At 37.9% G+C, this 14,868-nt stretch overlaps 2 protein-coding genes across 4 annotated transcripts; both read right to left on the minus strand.

Moving 5' to 3' along the window:
- Positions 1-325: 325 nt before the first annotated feature.
- Positions 326-11,147, minus strand: LOC142220645 (uncharacterized). The gene is made up of 3 exons (XM_075289885.1): positions 11,128-11,147; positions 10,820-10,942; positions 326-1,301 (listed from the first exon to the last, which is right to left on the minus strand). Exon 3 carries the CDS (start codon positions 1,217-1,219, stop codon positions 725-727), a length of 495 nt encoding a protein of 164 aa, XP_075146000.1. The 5' UTR covers positions 1,220-1,301; positions 10,820-10,942; positions 11,128-11,147; the 3' UTR covers positions 326-724.
- On the minus strand, positions 1,308-10,554 carry LOC142220643 (uncharacterized). Of its 3 annotated transcripts, none has more exons than XM_075289882.1 (2): positions 10,427-10,554; positions 1,308-10,315 (listed from the first exon to the last, which is right to left on the minus strand). In XM_075289882.1, exon 2 carries the CDS (start codon positions 6,686-6,688, stop codon positions 1,454-1,456), a length of 5,235 nt encoding a protein of 1,744 aa, XP_075145997.1. In that variant the 5' UTR covers positions 6,689-10,315; positions 10,427-10,554; the 3' UTR covers positions 1,308-1,453. The 3 variants fall into 3 exon arrangements, with proteins under 3 accessions (XP_075145997.1, XP_075145999.1, XP_075145998.1); XM_075289884.1 differs by having other exon boundaries at positions 10,517-10,546; XM_075289883.1 differs by having other exon boundaries at positions 10,475-10,509.
- Positions 11,148-14,868: the final 3,721 nt, after the last annotated feature.

Below are 14,868 nucleotides of genomic sequence, written 5' to 3' on the forward strand. Positions count from 1 at the left end.
TTTCTGTGTCTGCATATTGAGACCTTCGGTCCTATGCGTCTCATAGTTCCGACCTACGTTTTTCATATCACAATGGACTGTGAAGAATATACTTATCGGTATATTTTATACCTTTTGGCGATGTTTAATGGTGAACTAAGGTTCGTAAAGACACTGAATATTTGCAATGACGAGGAACTTAGGTTCATGCAAAATACCAGTGCTTTGTTGTTGAGTGGAACTTAGGTTCCAATAGCGAAAATAAATGAATGATGGGAACACTAGAAAATTCCCAAATTGCTTTAACCAAAATATTCCCGGCAACCCAAAATGAAAAAGGTGGGAGTTCGTGTCACTTACATTTATTGAGAATGATATACGGGAGAGATGAGACGAGAGGCAACGATGTGTTCTGGTTGACAGTCAAGCGGCAAGAAGAAGGAGATTTCCTGTGTTACATGACAGGAACCCTCTTATAAATTAAGAGCGGATAAAAAAGATAAAAGGAGTTGCCAATCGTCATTACAAATTCTTAATTCAGTGTTGTATTGTTCTTAATTCATTGCTTTACAAACTAGAAGTAATTCAATACAATTCAATTCAATACAATTCATTTCATTACAATTTAAATTCATTACAATTCAATTCAATCGACAAATTTAATGGAATTTCGGTTCAGATACAAAGAGACTAAACTGCGTTCGACATCCTCCCCCGCCTTGACCGAGATAATGGGCAAGATTCTTCATACAATTGCCTGGGTGAGACGTTGTAGCGTTTTGAGGGCAATGTGCACCATGTCCAGTTGACGAGAATCCCGTTTACGCTGCGATAAGACGCATCGGTCAGCACGATTATGACGCTGTGAGAGCCGATGGTTAGCATAGCAACGTGTGCGTTCTGGAATCGTTGGCCGCTGGAAGATTCGCTGATGCTCGTTGTCGTGTCTTCGAGCTGGAGAACGTCGTCTGTTGCCTACGGAAATGTCGCGATGGGGGACGCCTCCGACGGAAGTTGCTCTTTCCAAAAGATGTGACACATCAGCAGGAACACGACCCCTTTCCATTTGGTCCAACGTTAGCCGTTCCACGGGGTGAAGGTGAAGAAGGGTGTGATGTTCTCCGCCACATTTTTTGCACGCTGTTTCGGAAGGGCATTCATAAGATTTGTGTGATCTCGCAAGGCAATTCATGCAATATCCGTGCCGTCTCGTTTCACGACGTCTCTCGCCGATATCCATATCCAAAAACCGTCTACAGAACCGTAAAGCGTGGAATCTTTCGCAAATTTGGCATTGGTGAATTTTTGGGTTTCTAGGAGCCCTATGAAATAAAATAAAAGAAAAACCAAAGAGAAAAAAAAAAAACGCATGTTAGAATTTATTATTATTGGGTTTTCAAGCACCCTGTGGTCCTGCTTGACATGAGGATGAGAAATAGCTGTGGTGAAATTCATGAGAAAAAAATGAGAATGCTTATGAATGAGTGGAGGTGGAATTTGAGATAAATTGCAGAGGAACTAGTCGAGTTATGTCCCGGGTAGTAATTCCGCTAGAGGTTCTAATTTCTGCTACTCTTACGTATCCATCTCGTCCTGGAAAGGTTTTTGTGATCCGCCCGAGTTTCCATTCACAAGGCGGAAGTTGATCGTCTCTAATAACAACCATCTGATCAACTTTGAGATTCTCACGAGGCGAGGGCCATTTGTATCTTCTCTGAAGCTCCTTAAGATATTCATCTTTCCATCGTCTTGCGAATTTATGTTGTAAAGACTTTAGTTTTTCCCATCTGTCATTTAACTGTAAATTGTCAGAAACAATTTCGGGCATAGCTACCAGTGGAGCTCCTCGTAGCAAATGACCTGGCGTTAAGGCATTCAATTCTAAAGGATCATCAGTCATTGGGGATAATGGCCGGGAATTCAAAACGGCTTCAATTCGAGTTAGGAGAGTTGTCAATTCTTCAAACGTATATTTGGTATTTTGAGCAATCTTTTTAAAGTGGATTTTGAATGATTTAACGCCGGCTTCCCATAATCCTCCGATATGCGGTGCATTAGGTGGGATAAATTCCCATTGGAAATTTTGAAAAGCATACCTCTTTGATATGTCATCAGCGACTTCCTTATGAAATTGTTGAAATTCATATTGTAGCCTTCTCTCAGCACCAATAAAGTTCGTACCGTTGTCGGACATGACTTTGTTGGGAAGACCCCTTCGGCTTACGAACCTAGTAAATGCTGCTAAAAAGGAATCTGCAGAAAGGCTTGAGCAAAGTTCGAGATGAATGGCTCTCGTGCTGAAACATACAAATACACATACATAGCCTTTTTGATATATCGCATTTCTTAAAGTTGACGTCTTTACGGCAAATGGGCCAGCGAAATCTAGCCCCGTAAAAGTGAATGGTAACGAAAAGGAGCTCCGCTCTGGGGGAAGAGCAGCCATCATTTGTGTTTGGATCTTATTTTTATAAAGTGTACAGGTTTTGCATCTGCGAATGCATTTTTTGATTGCTGAGCGCAGTCTTGAGATATAATATTCTTCACGTAGACTTCTCATTAAGAGATTATTCTCTGCATGCAGCAATAGAACATGAGTAAACTCAATTAACAGTTGAGCATAGCAAGATTGAACTGGGATAATGATAGGATGACTCTCACTATATCTGAGATCACCATGGGTGATTCGCCCACTAACTCGAATAATTCCATTATCATCCAAAAATGGATTTAAAGGAAAAAGGGGACTTTTCCTGGACAGAGATTTCGAGTTTCTAAGTGCTGTGTATTCGCGATTGAAGTATGTTTGTTGAGTTAATACAATTAATTTATGTTTAACATATCTAAATTCGTCATGAGTAATGTACACTGAAATGTAAGTTTTCATTCGTCGAGATCGTTTGAGAAAACGATATACATATGCCAGCACTCTAATGGCTCTATCCCATTTGGAAAATCTTTTTAGTATTTCATCTTCCTCACATGTATGAAATACCTCTACCCGTCGCATTTCAGGTGGACTTTCATACACAATTGTAGGCTTAGGCCATTCCTCCGGGGGACGTTGAAGCCAAGTTGGTCCGTTCCACCAAAGAGAACAATTTGACAAATCTTCAGGGCTACAGCCTCTGGACCCCAGATCAGCCGGATTATCAGCTGAACGAACATGACTCCATGGACAATTTCCTACATTTCGAACTACCTTTGCAACACGATTTGCAACGTACGTTTTCCATGTAATAGGAGGCTTTCCCAGCCAACCGAGAGTAATGGATGAATCACACCATAAAAAGAGTTGGGATTGTTCAAAACCTAGATTCGAAAGCACATGCTTGGCTAAACGAGACAACAACACTGCTCCACAGAGCTCAAGTCGCGGAAGGCTTACGGGATCAATAGGTGCTACTTTTGTTTTCGATATCAATAATTGCGTGTATATGCTTTCACCACAGTCAACTCGTAAATATACAGCGGCGCAATAAGCCCTCTCAGATGCATCACAAAACCCATGCACTTGAGAAGTGTAAAAAGGAGAAAATTTCACCCATCGGGGAACTTTTATAAGAGATATTTGTTTCATGTTCTCCAAAAATGTTTGCCATTTTCTAAAAGTGGCAGGTCTCACAGCTTCATCCCACTGTGTACCTTCAATCCACAACTGTTGTAGCAATATCTTTGCTTGTACAATTACTGGTGCCACCCATCCCACAGGATCAAACAGTTTTGAAACGGCAGAGAGAATTTGCCGCTTAGTTACTGAATCCTCAGTGGGAGCCAAATCAACTTGGTATGTAAAAGTGTCACTCATAGCATTCCATTGAATTCCGAGTGTTTTTGTACCACTTGTTTCATAAAATTTTAAAAAATCAGAATCCAATATATTGTCTTTGGGAACAGAGTCAAGAATTTCTGCACAATTAGAGGTAACTTTCTTTAATGGAAACCCTGCCGACTTCAACATAGCAAATAGTTGAGAAAGAGACTCAATTGCCGTAGAGGTGTCGTGAGCACCAGATAATATGTCATCAACGTATGTTTCATTAAGAAGAACATCAGAAGCTAGCGGAAATTTCGAACGGGAGTCGCGTGCTAGTTGAATCAATGTTCTTATAGCCAGATAAGGAGCGCAATTTACCCCGAAGGTTACAGTGTTGAGAGTATAATCTGTTATCATTGAGCCTGGGGACGGCCTGAACAATATTCGTTGATATTGAATATCGTCTTTGTGTACTAGAATCTGACGATACATTTTCTCAATATCACCGCAAAAAACATATTTATAGAGACGCCATCTAAGAATTATTGTTGTCAAATCCAATTGGAGAGTGGGACCAACATGCAAAACGTCATTTAGTGATCTACCAGACTCTGTACGCTTCGAGGCGTTAAATACTACTCTGACCTTAGTGCTTCGCCGTTCAGGCTTAATAACAGCATGATGTGGCAAATAGAAAGAATAAAACGAGCCATTTGAAGAGATTTCCCTAGGTGATGTGTCCGACATATGTTTCAAAGTCAAATATTCATTAAGGACATTATTATATTTGAGAGCTATTTCGGGATTTTTCGACGTAGATTTCTCCATTCTAATGTATTGACCCAAAGCCATCTGCCTGGAAGAACCAAGTGGCGAATGACTATGAAAATCCTCCTTGAAAGGAAGTCGAACAACATAGCGCCCTTCAGAATCACGAAAAGTGGTTCTAGTGAAAAGATCCTCACAATATTGATCATCTGCGGTAGAGCAAACTTCAGATGTAAGCTCCTCTTGATCCCAAAATTGTTTAAGCTGTCGACTTAACATGTCGTTCGAGACCTCTGTAGTCTGTAGAGAAAATGACGAAACCGTACAAACTGATATTGGACCACTGATCACCCACCCAAATATAGTGGACTGAGCCACCAGGGAACCACATATGCTTTTGACCCCTTCCAGCAGTAGATGAGGAATCACATTACTTCCCAAAAGTAAATCTACGTGGCCCGGAGAGAAAAAGTTGGGATCGGCTAATTCTAGCCCGTTCAAATCGGCAAAATTCGTTGGTTTCGGAATAGAAAAACCTGGTAAAAGACGTGTTATTCTCGGAACCACTATAGTTTTAATGTCAATCACCTTATCATGCGACTCGGAAAACAAAGATAGAGCACACAAAGAATTAGAATTCGCAACTACTTGACCACCTAGTCCTCTGATTTCAAACTTCCTTGTTTCAGTAGGGAGCATCAACTTCTGTTGTAAACCTTTAGATATAAACGATTTTTCTGAGCCCTGATCGAGGAAAGCCCTTGCCTTAAATGTATCACCCCGATGGCGTATAATAACAACGGCAGTAGGCAAGAGTGTATTCTCGCAGTCTTCTGTTTTCTGAGAAGAAAAATGAGAAGTAGTCCTTTGAATGTTATCATTTTCCATATTACCCGAGTTGGACGTACTTTCATCGGAATGTCCCTGAAGAGAAGCCTGTTCCTGTGAACTAGTCGACACCTGGCAATTAGTAATGTTGGACCTAGTGATTCCTTTCGGCTTAGCATTTGGAAAATGCAATAACGTATGGTGGTTTCTTTTACAAACCAAACAACCCATTTTACTTTTACATTCCTTCCTTGAATGTTTATCAGATAAGCAATTAAGACACATATTATTCTCTGAGACAAACTGTGAACGATCGTTTGGAGACAGATCCTTAAATTTTTGACAATTTTTGAGCCAATGATTATTCTCGCAAAATTTGCATTTAACCTGAGGTACCGTGCCAGTATTGAAAGAATTTACATCCGCTGATATTCGAGAGCTTGTCTTAGAACCGTGAATCCTATCCAACCTTTCCACAACTTCATACCTATCAGCCAAGAATGAATCCATTTCAGACCATGTCGGTAACTCCTTATGCGATTTCAGGGATTGTTCCCAGAGAGATAGTGTTTCGTGTGGCAACTTAGTCGAACACAAATATACCAATATAGGGTCCCAATCGTTGGTAGAAATATTTTGAGCCTTCAAGGCAGCCAGACAATCGTTGATAGTAGTTTGAATTTTCTGTAATGAATCGCTTGTTTCTGAGTGGATATTTTTTAAACTTAAGAGAATTTTCAACTGATTATCAACCAATACCCTTTTATTTTCGTACCTAGATCTTAATGCCTCCCAGGCTATCGGGAAATTATCTCCACATAGCGTATACTTCCTAACAATAGCTGCCGCCTGTCCTTTAACCTTCAGACGAAGATGATACAACTTCTGAACATCAGTAAGCTTCGGGTGGTTAATGTAGACTGCAGTAAACATGTCCCTAAACGAAGGCCATTCTTCGTATCCACCGTGAAAATTCTCGGTGTCACAGGGAGGGACTTTCAGAGAACAAAAGTTAGAATCGGAAGATTCTAAGAGCACAGGTACCTTTGATGGGTTGGGAGGTGAAACGAAAGTTTTTTGAAATTCCAAGATCCTTGTCATGAGCTTATGGAAACTTTTCGTACAATTTCCATACTTTTCCAAAGCCGCCTCCTTGAATGACTTTTCTATTTTAGTTTCGGGTACCATGAATACCTTCTTATAAAATTCCTGGACCAATGACCACCTTTCCTTCAAATCCTGTCTCAACACCTCCAAAGAGGACTCAGTGTAATCAGAAGGTATATCCTCGAAGCCTGTGCAAAACATTACTAAATCATCCGAATGGAAAATAAACTCCTTTTGTAGTTCTTCCATCTTGCACGAGAAGTACAAAAAAGGAGCAATGAAAACCCAAAACAATGAAACGAGTGGAATTAAAATTCACGACACGTAATAATGAGAATACTCAGATTATTAGTTCATGCAAATTCATGAAACACATTAAAACTGGTTTAACGAGTGAATTCGCAAAAGCCTTAAAAAAATAACCAAACTGAGAACTTACTAAACACTAACGAAGAGAATGAGAATCTTTACTCTGGAGAATGAGACGAAAATTCATCAAAAGTATATCCAGAAACGAGAAACGCGATATTGGGAAAGAGACTTCTTATATACACCGTAATCGGGTGTTTTTTAATAACAGAGAACAACTTTCCGTATAGTCCCACAGGAAACAACACGAAAAATATTTTTGAGCAGTTAACGGTAAAATATTCCAAAAGTTTTTGTTTCACGAGAAACAATTGAGATTATCCGAACAAATTCAATAGGCAATGATAAAATATGTTGTGTAATCCCGAGTAAAAACTCGTCTCGATACTAAGCATATAAAAGTTTCAGTTTCACTGGAAACAATTGAGGTTATCGAAACCACCTCAGTAGGTAACGATAAATATCGTATGTAGTCTTGAGAAAAAAAATGTCTTGACAATAAGCCAATATATGTTTTAGTTTCACTGGAAACAATTGTGGTTATCGGAACCAATTCAGTAGGTGACGATAAATATCTTATGTAGTCTTGAGAAAAAAAATGTTTTGACAATAAGCCAATATATGTTTTAGTTTCACTGGAAACAATTGAGATTGCTGGCATTAATAGGAAATATGAGTACTACTTGTAAAAACAGAAATCAATTCTTTCGGGAGCTGATTATGATATCATAAAGAGAATAATTATTTTATGGGAAGGAGAACTTTGGCGCAATACAGCAACTTGTAACTAAATTAAATTCTGCGATTGAAACGCACTGATCCGAGAGTAAGTGAAACAATCTTCTAATATTGGAAAATTTATGAACGTTGGGCACATCAAATACGGTGTTATCGAGGATTGATTTTGATGCAAACTACCGAAATGATACATCCACTTGAGCTGACAACCTAGAAGAGGACCACAGGTCCGCCTTTGAGTCTATTTTTCAACCTCGGAAACCATCTGAAACCATGACACAAGCCTCAAGGTTGAACCAGACCCCAGGATTTAATCCAGGTTGGTTTATAGCGAGCAATGTTCAGTTAGGTAGCACACAGCTAAATCTTTCACACGTAAACACTCGAGAGTAGATTCGCCTTTTTCCTTAATCACAGAAAATTGTCCTATTCTGTATAGTGAATTGCTGTACACTAAAATTTACACGGTGTTATCTCATGAGCAGATCTCCACCTATGACTGAATTAGCAATTTTCACTAAATCAATTCACTCAGAAGTAGCAATATATGGATTCAACTGTAGTCTGTGCGACTCGGTTATCGACCTTATCGACAATTGAGATTAGAATAAAGTTTCAATAATTCAATATTAGAATAAAATTTCAATAAATCAACTCACTCAGCAGTAGTAATGTATGGATTTAACTGGAGTCGGTGCGACTCGGTTATCGACCTTATCGACAATTGAGATTAGAATAAAGTTTCAATAATTCAATATAAGAATAAAATTTCAATAAATCAATTCACTCAGCAGTAGTAATATATGGTTTTAACTGGAGTCGGTGCGACTCGGTTATCGACCTTATCGACAATTGAGATTAGAATAAAGTTTCAATAATTCAATATTAGAATAAAATTTCAATAAATCAATTCACTCAGCAGTAGTAATATATGGTTTTAACTGGAGTCGGTGCGACTCGGTTATCGACCTTATCGACAATTGAGATTAGAATAAAGTTTCAATAATTCAATATTAGAATAAAATTTCAATAAATCAATTCACTCAGCAGTAGTAATATATGGTTTTAACCGGAGTCTGTGCGACTCGGTTATCGACCTTATCGATATTTGAGATTGGAATAAAATTTCAATAATTCAATACTAGAATAAAATTTCAGTAAATCAATTCACTCAGCAGTAGTAATATATGGTTTTAACTGGACTCTGTGCGACTCGGTTATCGACCTTATCGATATTTGAGATTGGAATAAAATTTTAATAATTCAATATTAGAATAAAATTTCAATAAATCAATTCACTCAGAAGTAATATATGGATTTAACTGGAGTCTGTGCGACTCGGTTATCGACCTTCTCGATAATTGAGATTAGAATAAAATTTTAATAATTCAATATTAGAATAAAATTTCAATAAATCATTTCACTCAGTAGTAATATATGTATTTAACTGGAGTCTGTGCGACTCGGTTATCGATAATTGAGATTGGAATAAAATTTTAATAATTCAATATTAGAATAAAATTTCAATAAATCATTTCACTCAGTAGTAATATATGGTTTAACTGGAGTCTGTGCGACTCGGTTATCGACCTTATCGATAATTGAGATTGGAATAAAATTTTAATATTTCAATTCATTCACAAACATTAATATATGGATTTAACTGGAGTCTGTGCGACTCGCGGTTTCTGGTAACGAAACCTCAATAACCGTCCCAACAAGACCGTATGGTTATTTCTTCATGTGTGAGATTCAATATCTTACTCGGTTTCACTTAGTGTATGTTGTCGAGAGTAAAAAAAATTATCAAAAAAATGTAAGTTAGTGCTACAGTCTTCTAGCGTTGTTAGTGGTATAGACGGCTGTGTGGAGCGCAACACAATTTATTGTGGGATCAACTAGGTATTTAAAATCATGTATTTCAAGTGATTATCTTATCTCCAGTTTATATTTAATCGTTTAACTTCAGTATAATACAATCAAATCACAAAACAACATGTTCCATATTTGCTCCTTTACAGTGGTCTATATGTGTTTTCGTTATCGTGGTCATTTAATCAATTTCTCTATAATAAGCCAAACAGATGTGAGGTTTTAGGAGCTTCTTTTTATTTAATTTACGATGTGAGAAAAAATTGTAGTATACTCTTAGGAGCATTCGATGAAATATAACCACTCAGTTGTTGTAACGAAAACACAAAAAACTACTTTGTAAAAAAATGGACGTTGACTTACAGCACTCCTGAGTATTTGTACAAACTTTGATTGCCTCGATTGTTTGATGTTGCCTCGCTTGTCGGGATTACTTCGTGTCGCTGCCGTTGAATGGAAAGTGTTCACGATTGGTGTTGCTGCGATCCAAAACAATGTGTTCCAAACAAAAATAATCCAACAAGAAAAATTTGCCCAAGTGGCTGACGGTGGCACCTCTCGTTGGCTTTAGTTCAAATGTTTGATGTCTGGTGCAACGGTGACTGCGTCGTAAGCTGATACTGTTGATGTATGTGGTATGGGTAACAAGTTGTAGACATAGGCTGTGTGATTTGTGGAGATGATACTTGGACGTTGGTCTGTGACTGATGTACGACTGCGTCGACGTTGAGAAGTCACCACTAGCAGATTTTTCAGCGATGCAGCGAACATAAAATGCATATGTACTTTTCCATAAACCAATAAAAAACAGCACTCTTTGCTGCTACGCTGCCGTTTGGAATTTGTTCGTGTTGTACAAAGATATGACTGGTGTCTTTATTTGTATTATGTTCACATCTGAAAAAAAACATTTATTAGTTATAGGTAATGGCTGGTTGTTTCCTTTTTGTTATCTTTTAAACCATGCATATGCAACAGAGCGTTACTTTTTTTTTTGCTTTTACTAACTTATCTGGATTTTTACCGGCTAAAACCTGAGTTAGTAGTCACGCTTACGTGTAATAAGGAATTTTACTCGGGGTGAACTCGTGGAAATACCTATACCCTTGGTGGAAGTCCGCAACACAAACCATATGAGACATTCGAGTGTCTTTGGCTTTTATTTTTCTTAACTGGTGGTGCTGACAAAGAGCATGACATCTAGCTTTTGTGACTGTCTGGTGGTGCAGATGCTGATGATGGTTTTGATTACGCCGACCGAATTCTACCTCTGGGTGTTTATTGGTTGCAATTCGTCGATGCCGTGTTATGCGTCGCAGAATTTGTTGTGAAACCACTACAATGTTGCTAATTTCATTTCTGCCTTCGCATGTCGTTGATTACCACACACTTGGACTTTACTTGTTGGCTACTTCTTGTTCCTTGCCACCGTTGAGCTCAGGAATGTCTGTGACTGCGCTGCAGATTGTAAAACGGCTGCAAGAATATGAAAACTTATGTTTCCAATTGAGGGACACTTTTTCGCTGCACCACGCGAGGAAGACAAAAACACAAAATGGGGGTTATGTACTATTCACTACCGAAATGTCCCCAATTATCGTAAAACAAAGACTACAGCAAATTGCCGGCGCAAGAACTTCCCTGAACTACGCCTTACCATGTACACACTCGTAGATTATTTTAATTATCTCGTCGAATTTATTACTTACTTTACAATAACTGGTGTGCAATGCTGCCGTCGAAACTTTAATTAAATTTTTTCCGCAATGCTGCCAACATTGAAAATATCAATAATAGTTATTTTATATGACACTTACAAATATTCATTCACAATAGATAAAAAAACGTTGCCACTACCAATTTTGGGTGATCATTCAACATTGTCGGGAAAATAGAACAGGTAAAATAATTTGAATTATTTTAATTAATTAGAGGACTGCATCAATCATTAGATGATTTCAAGAGAGGTTCGAAGGACCATGAAGAATATACTTATCGGTATATTTTATACCTTTTGGCGATGTTTAATGGTGAACTAAGGTTCGTAAAGACACTGAATATTTGCAATGACGAGGAACTTAGGTTCATGCAAAATACCAGTGCTTTGTTGTTGAGTGGAACTTAGGTTCCAATAGCGAAAATAAATGAATGATGGGAACACTAGAAAATTCCCAAATTGCTTTAACCAAAATATTCCCGGCAACCCAAAATGAAAAAGGTGGGAGTTCGTGTCACTTACATTTATTGAGAATGATATACGGGAGAGATGAGACGAGAGGCAACGATGTGTTCTGGTTGACAGTCAAGCGGCAAGAAGAAGGAGATTTCCTGTGTTACATGACAGGAACCCTCTTATAAATTAAGAGCGGATAAAAAAGATAAAAGGAGTTGCCAATCGTCATTACAAATTCTTAATTCAGTGTTGTATTGTTCTTAATTCATTGCTTTACAAACTAGAAGTAATTCAATACAATTCAATTCAATACAATTCATTTCATTACAATTTAAATTCATTACAATTCAATTCAATCGACAAATTTAATGGAATTTCGGTTCAGATACAAAGAGACTAAACTGCGTTCGACAGACTGAATAGTCTAGTGAGCCTGAAACTTAATCGGACTGCCACTTTAACCTAACCTACGTTTCTCATACTGAGACCTTCGCATTTCAAATAGAGACCTTCGAGACTATTGATCTACCTTTAGTTGCCATACTGAGACTATGTTGAGACCTTAGCTTCCGTACTGAGATCTTCAGGCCTAAAATTCTCATCTTAAGATCTTCGACAGTGCCCATGCTGAGACACCATTTTAACACCTACATTTTCCATACTCACTACAACTGCGTCACTACAACTCCCACGATGCGGTCTTCATTCCAGTATCTCCATCTTGAGACCTTCGGTCCTATACGTCTTATAGTTCCGACCTACATTTCTCATACTGAGAATTTCGAAACCAAATTACCCTACTGAGTCTTTTGGATCTATCCACATTTTCCATACTCAAACTTGGGACGCTATAACACGCACACAGATGTCTTCGATCCCGATGTTTCCATATTGAGACCTTCGATCCTACGTGTCCAACAGTTCCGACCAACGTTTCTCGTACAGAGACTTTGCAAACCAAATTACCCCACACTGAGACCTTCAAGTCTACATTTTTCAAATTGTGACCTTCGAAACTATAGATTCCCCACGTCATGCCTGTAGCTGTCATACTGAAACCTTCCTATCGGTCTCATACGAGAGAACATGGATCCATGCCGCCGGCCCGACCGTTCTTACACGGAGAACTTCAGGCGTATAGATCTCATACAGGGATCTTCTGTCCAACAGTTCGTATACAAAGATCTTTAGGCATACAGTTCCCATTTTGACACCTTAAAACCTACATTTTCCATACTCGGACTTGCGACCCTACAGCTCCCACGCTGAGGGAGACTATTGATCTACCTTTAGTTGCCATACTGAGACTATGTTGAGACCTTAGCTTCCGTACTGAGATCTTCAGGCCTAAAATTCTCATCTTAAGATCTTCGACAGTGCCCATGCTGAGACACCATTTTAACACCTACATTTTCCATACTCAGACTTGCGTCACTACAACTCCTACGCTGCGGTCTTCGTTCCTGTATCCCCATATTGAGACCTTCGGCCCTATACGTCTTATAGTTCCGACCTACATTTCTCATACTGAGAATTTCGAAACCAAATTGCCCTACTGAGTCTTTTGGATCTATCCACATTTTCCATACTCAAACTTGGGACGCTACAACACGCACACAGATGTCTTCGATCCCGATGTTTCCATATTGAGACCTTCGATCCTACGTGTCCCACAGTTCCGACCTACGTTTCTCGTACAGAGACTTTGCAAATTATCCCACACTGAGACCTTCAAGTCTACATTTTTCAAATTGTGACCTTCGAAACTATAGTTTCCCCACGTCATGCCTGTAGCTGTCATACTGAAACCTTCCTATAGGTCTCATACGAGAGAACATTGATGCTACGGATTCCATGCTGAGGCCTTCAGGCCTGCAGTTCTCATACTGAAACCTTCAAGTCTTTAATTCCCTTAGTAAGATCTTCAAGATCACAGTTTGAAACCTTCGAGCCGACAGTTTGAAACCTTCGTCCTACAGTTTCCATAAAAAGAAAATCAGGCCAACATTTCCTATACTGAGACCTTAGGACCTACAGCTTCCATACTGAGAACTTCAGGCCTACAGTTCCTATTTTGAGACCTTCGGATTTATAGTACCCATAATGAGACTTTCAGAGAATTTAGGTCCCATAGTAAAATCTTCAAGGTCACAGTTTGAAACCTTCGAGCCGACAGTTTGAAACCTTCGTCCTACACTTTCCATTGTAAGAAAATCAGGCCAACATTTCCTATACTGAGACCTTAGGACCTATAGCTTCCATACTGAGAACTTCAGGTCTACAGTTCCTATTTGGAGACCTTCGATCCCATAGTTCCCATAATGAGACCTTCAGAGACTTTAGGTCCCATAGTAAAATCTTCAAGTTCACAGTTTGAAACCTTCGAGCCGACAGTTTGAAACCTTCGTCTTACACTTTCCATTGTAAGAAAATCAGGCCAACATTTCTTATACTGAGACCTTAGGACCTTCAACTTCCATACTGAGAACTTCAGGCCTACAGTTCCTATTTGGAGACCTTCGATCCCATAGTTCCCATAATGAGAGGTTCAGACCTACTATTCCCATGGTGAGACTTCCGTGTCGGCAAAATTAATTGTTCCAATTAAACAATTTATTGATACAATCAATTTTTGTGATTTATTTTGGTCTCAATTAAAAAATTTGTTGAACCAATTAAATTTTTAATTGAATATTTTTTTTTTAATTTTTGGTGATATTTTTTCTGTGTGCTTAAACTTTTGACCATATTTACTTGATTATATCCCTAATCCCGATTCGAAAGAAAAAAAAAAACAACGTCGAATTGATTTTGTTTTTGAATTTTATTTATCTATATTCTTTTCAATTAATTTAAATAAATTTGTCTTTTTTTTCTTCCATTTGTTGATCTTTTTTCGGTTTAGGTTTTAATTAAAATGACAATTATAATACGTAATAATTATTTATTATAATGTTATATGTATAAGGATGTTATTTTATTGATTTTTTTTGTTTTTGTTTTTTATTAAATATTTTCTTTTGTTTTTATATTCAATTAAATTTTGCAATGAACGCTAAATACCATGAACTTTGTTTTTTGTTTTTATTATATTTTTTTTAGGGTTATTTTTTCGTTTTCAAAGAAACCGAAGAAATTGTTAATAGAGGATGTAGGAGAAGTTAAAGAAATTCTTACACATTTGTTTTACAATTAAAATATGTATATTTGTTTGTAGTTTTTTTTTTTTTGTTTTATTGTTTTGTATTATATATATGTATATACGTGGCTATGCAAT

Source organism: Haematobia irritans, chromosome 1, assembly GCF_050003625.1.
Source record: "Haematobia irritans isolate KBUSLIRL chromosome 1, ASM5000362v1, whole genome shotgun sequence".
In the NCBI taxonomy this organism is placed as follows: domain Eukaryota; kingdom Metazoa; phylum Arthropoda; class Insecta; order Diptera; family Muscidae; genus Haematobia; species Haematobia irritans.

Bases quoted from the DNA above. Each gene is read 5' to 3' on its own strand.
- LOC142220645 (XM_075289885.1), bottom strand. From the start codon at position 1,219: ATGGATATCGGCGAGAGACGTCGTGAAACGAGACGGCACGGATATTGC.
- LOC142220643 (XM_075289882.1), bottom strand. From the start codon at position 6,688: ATGGAAGAACTACAAAAGGAGTTTATTTTCCATTCGGATGATTTAGTA.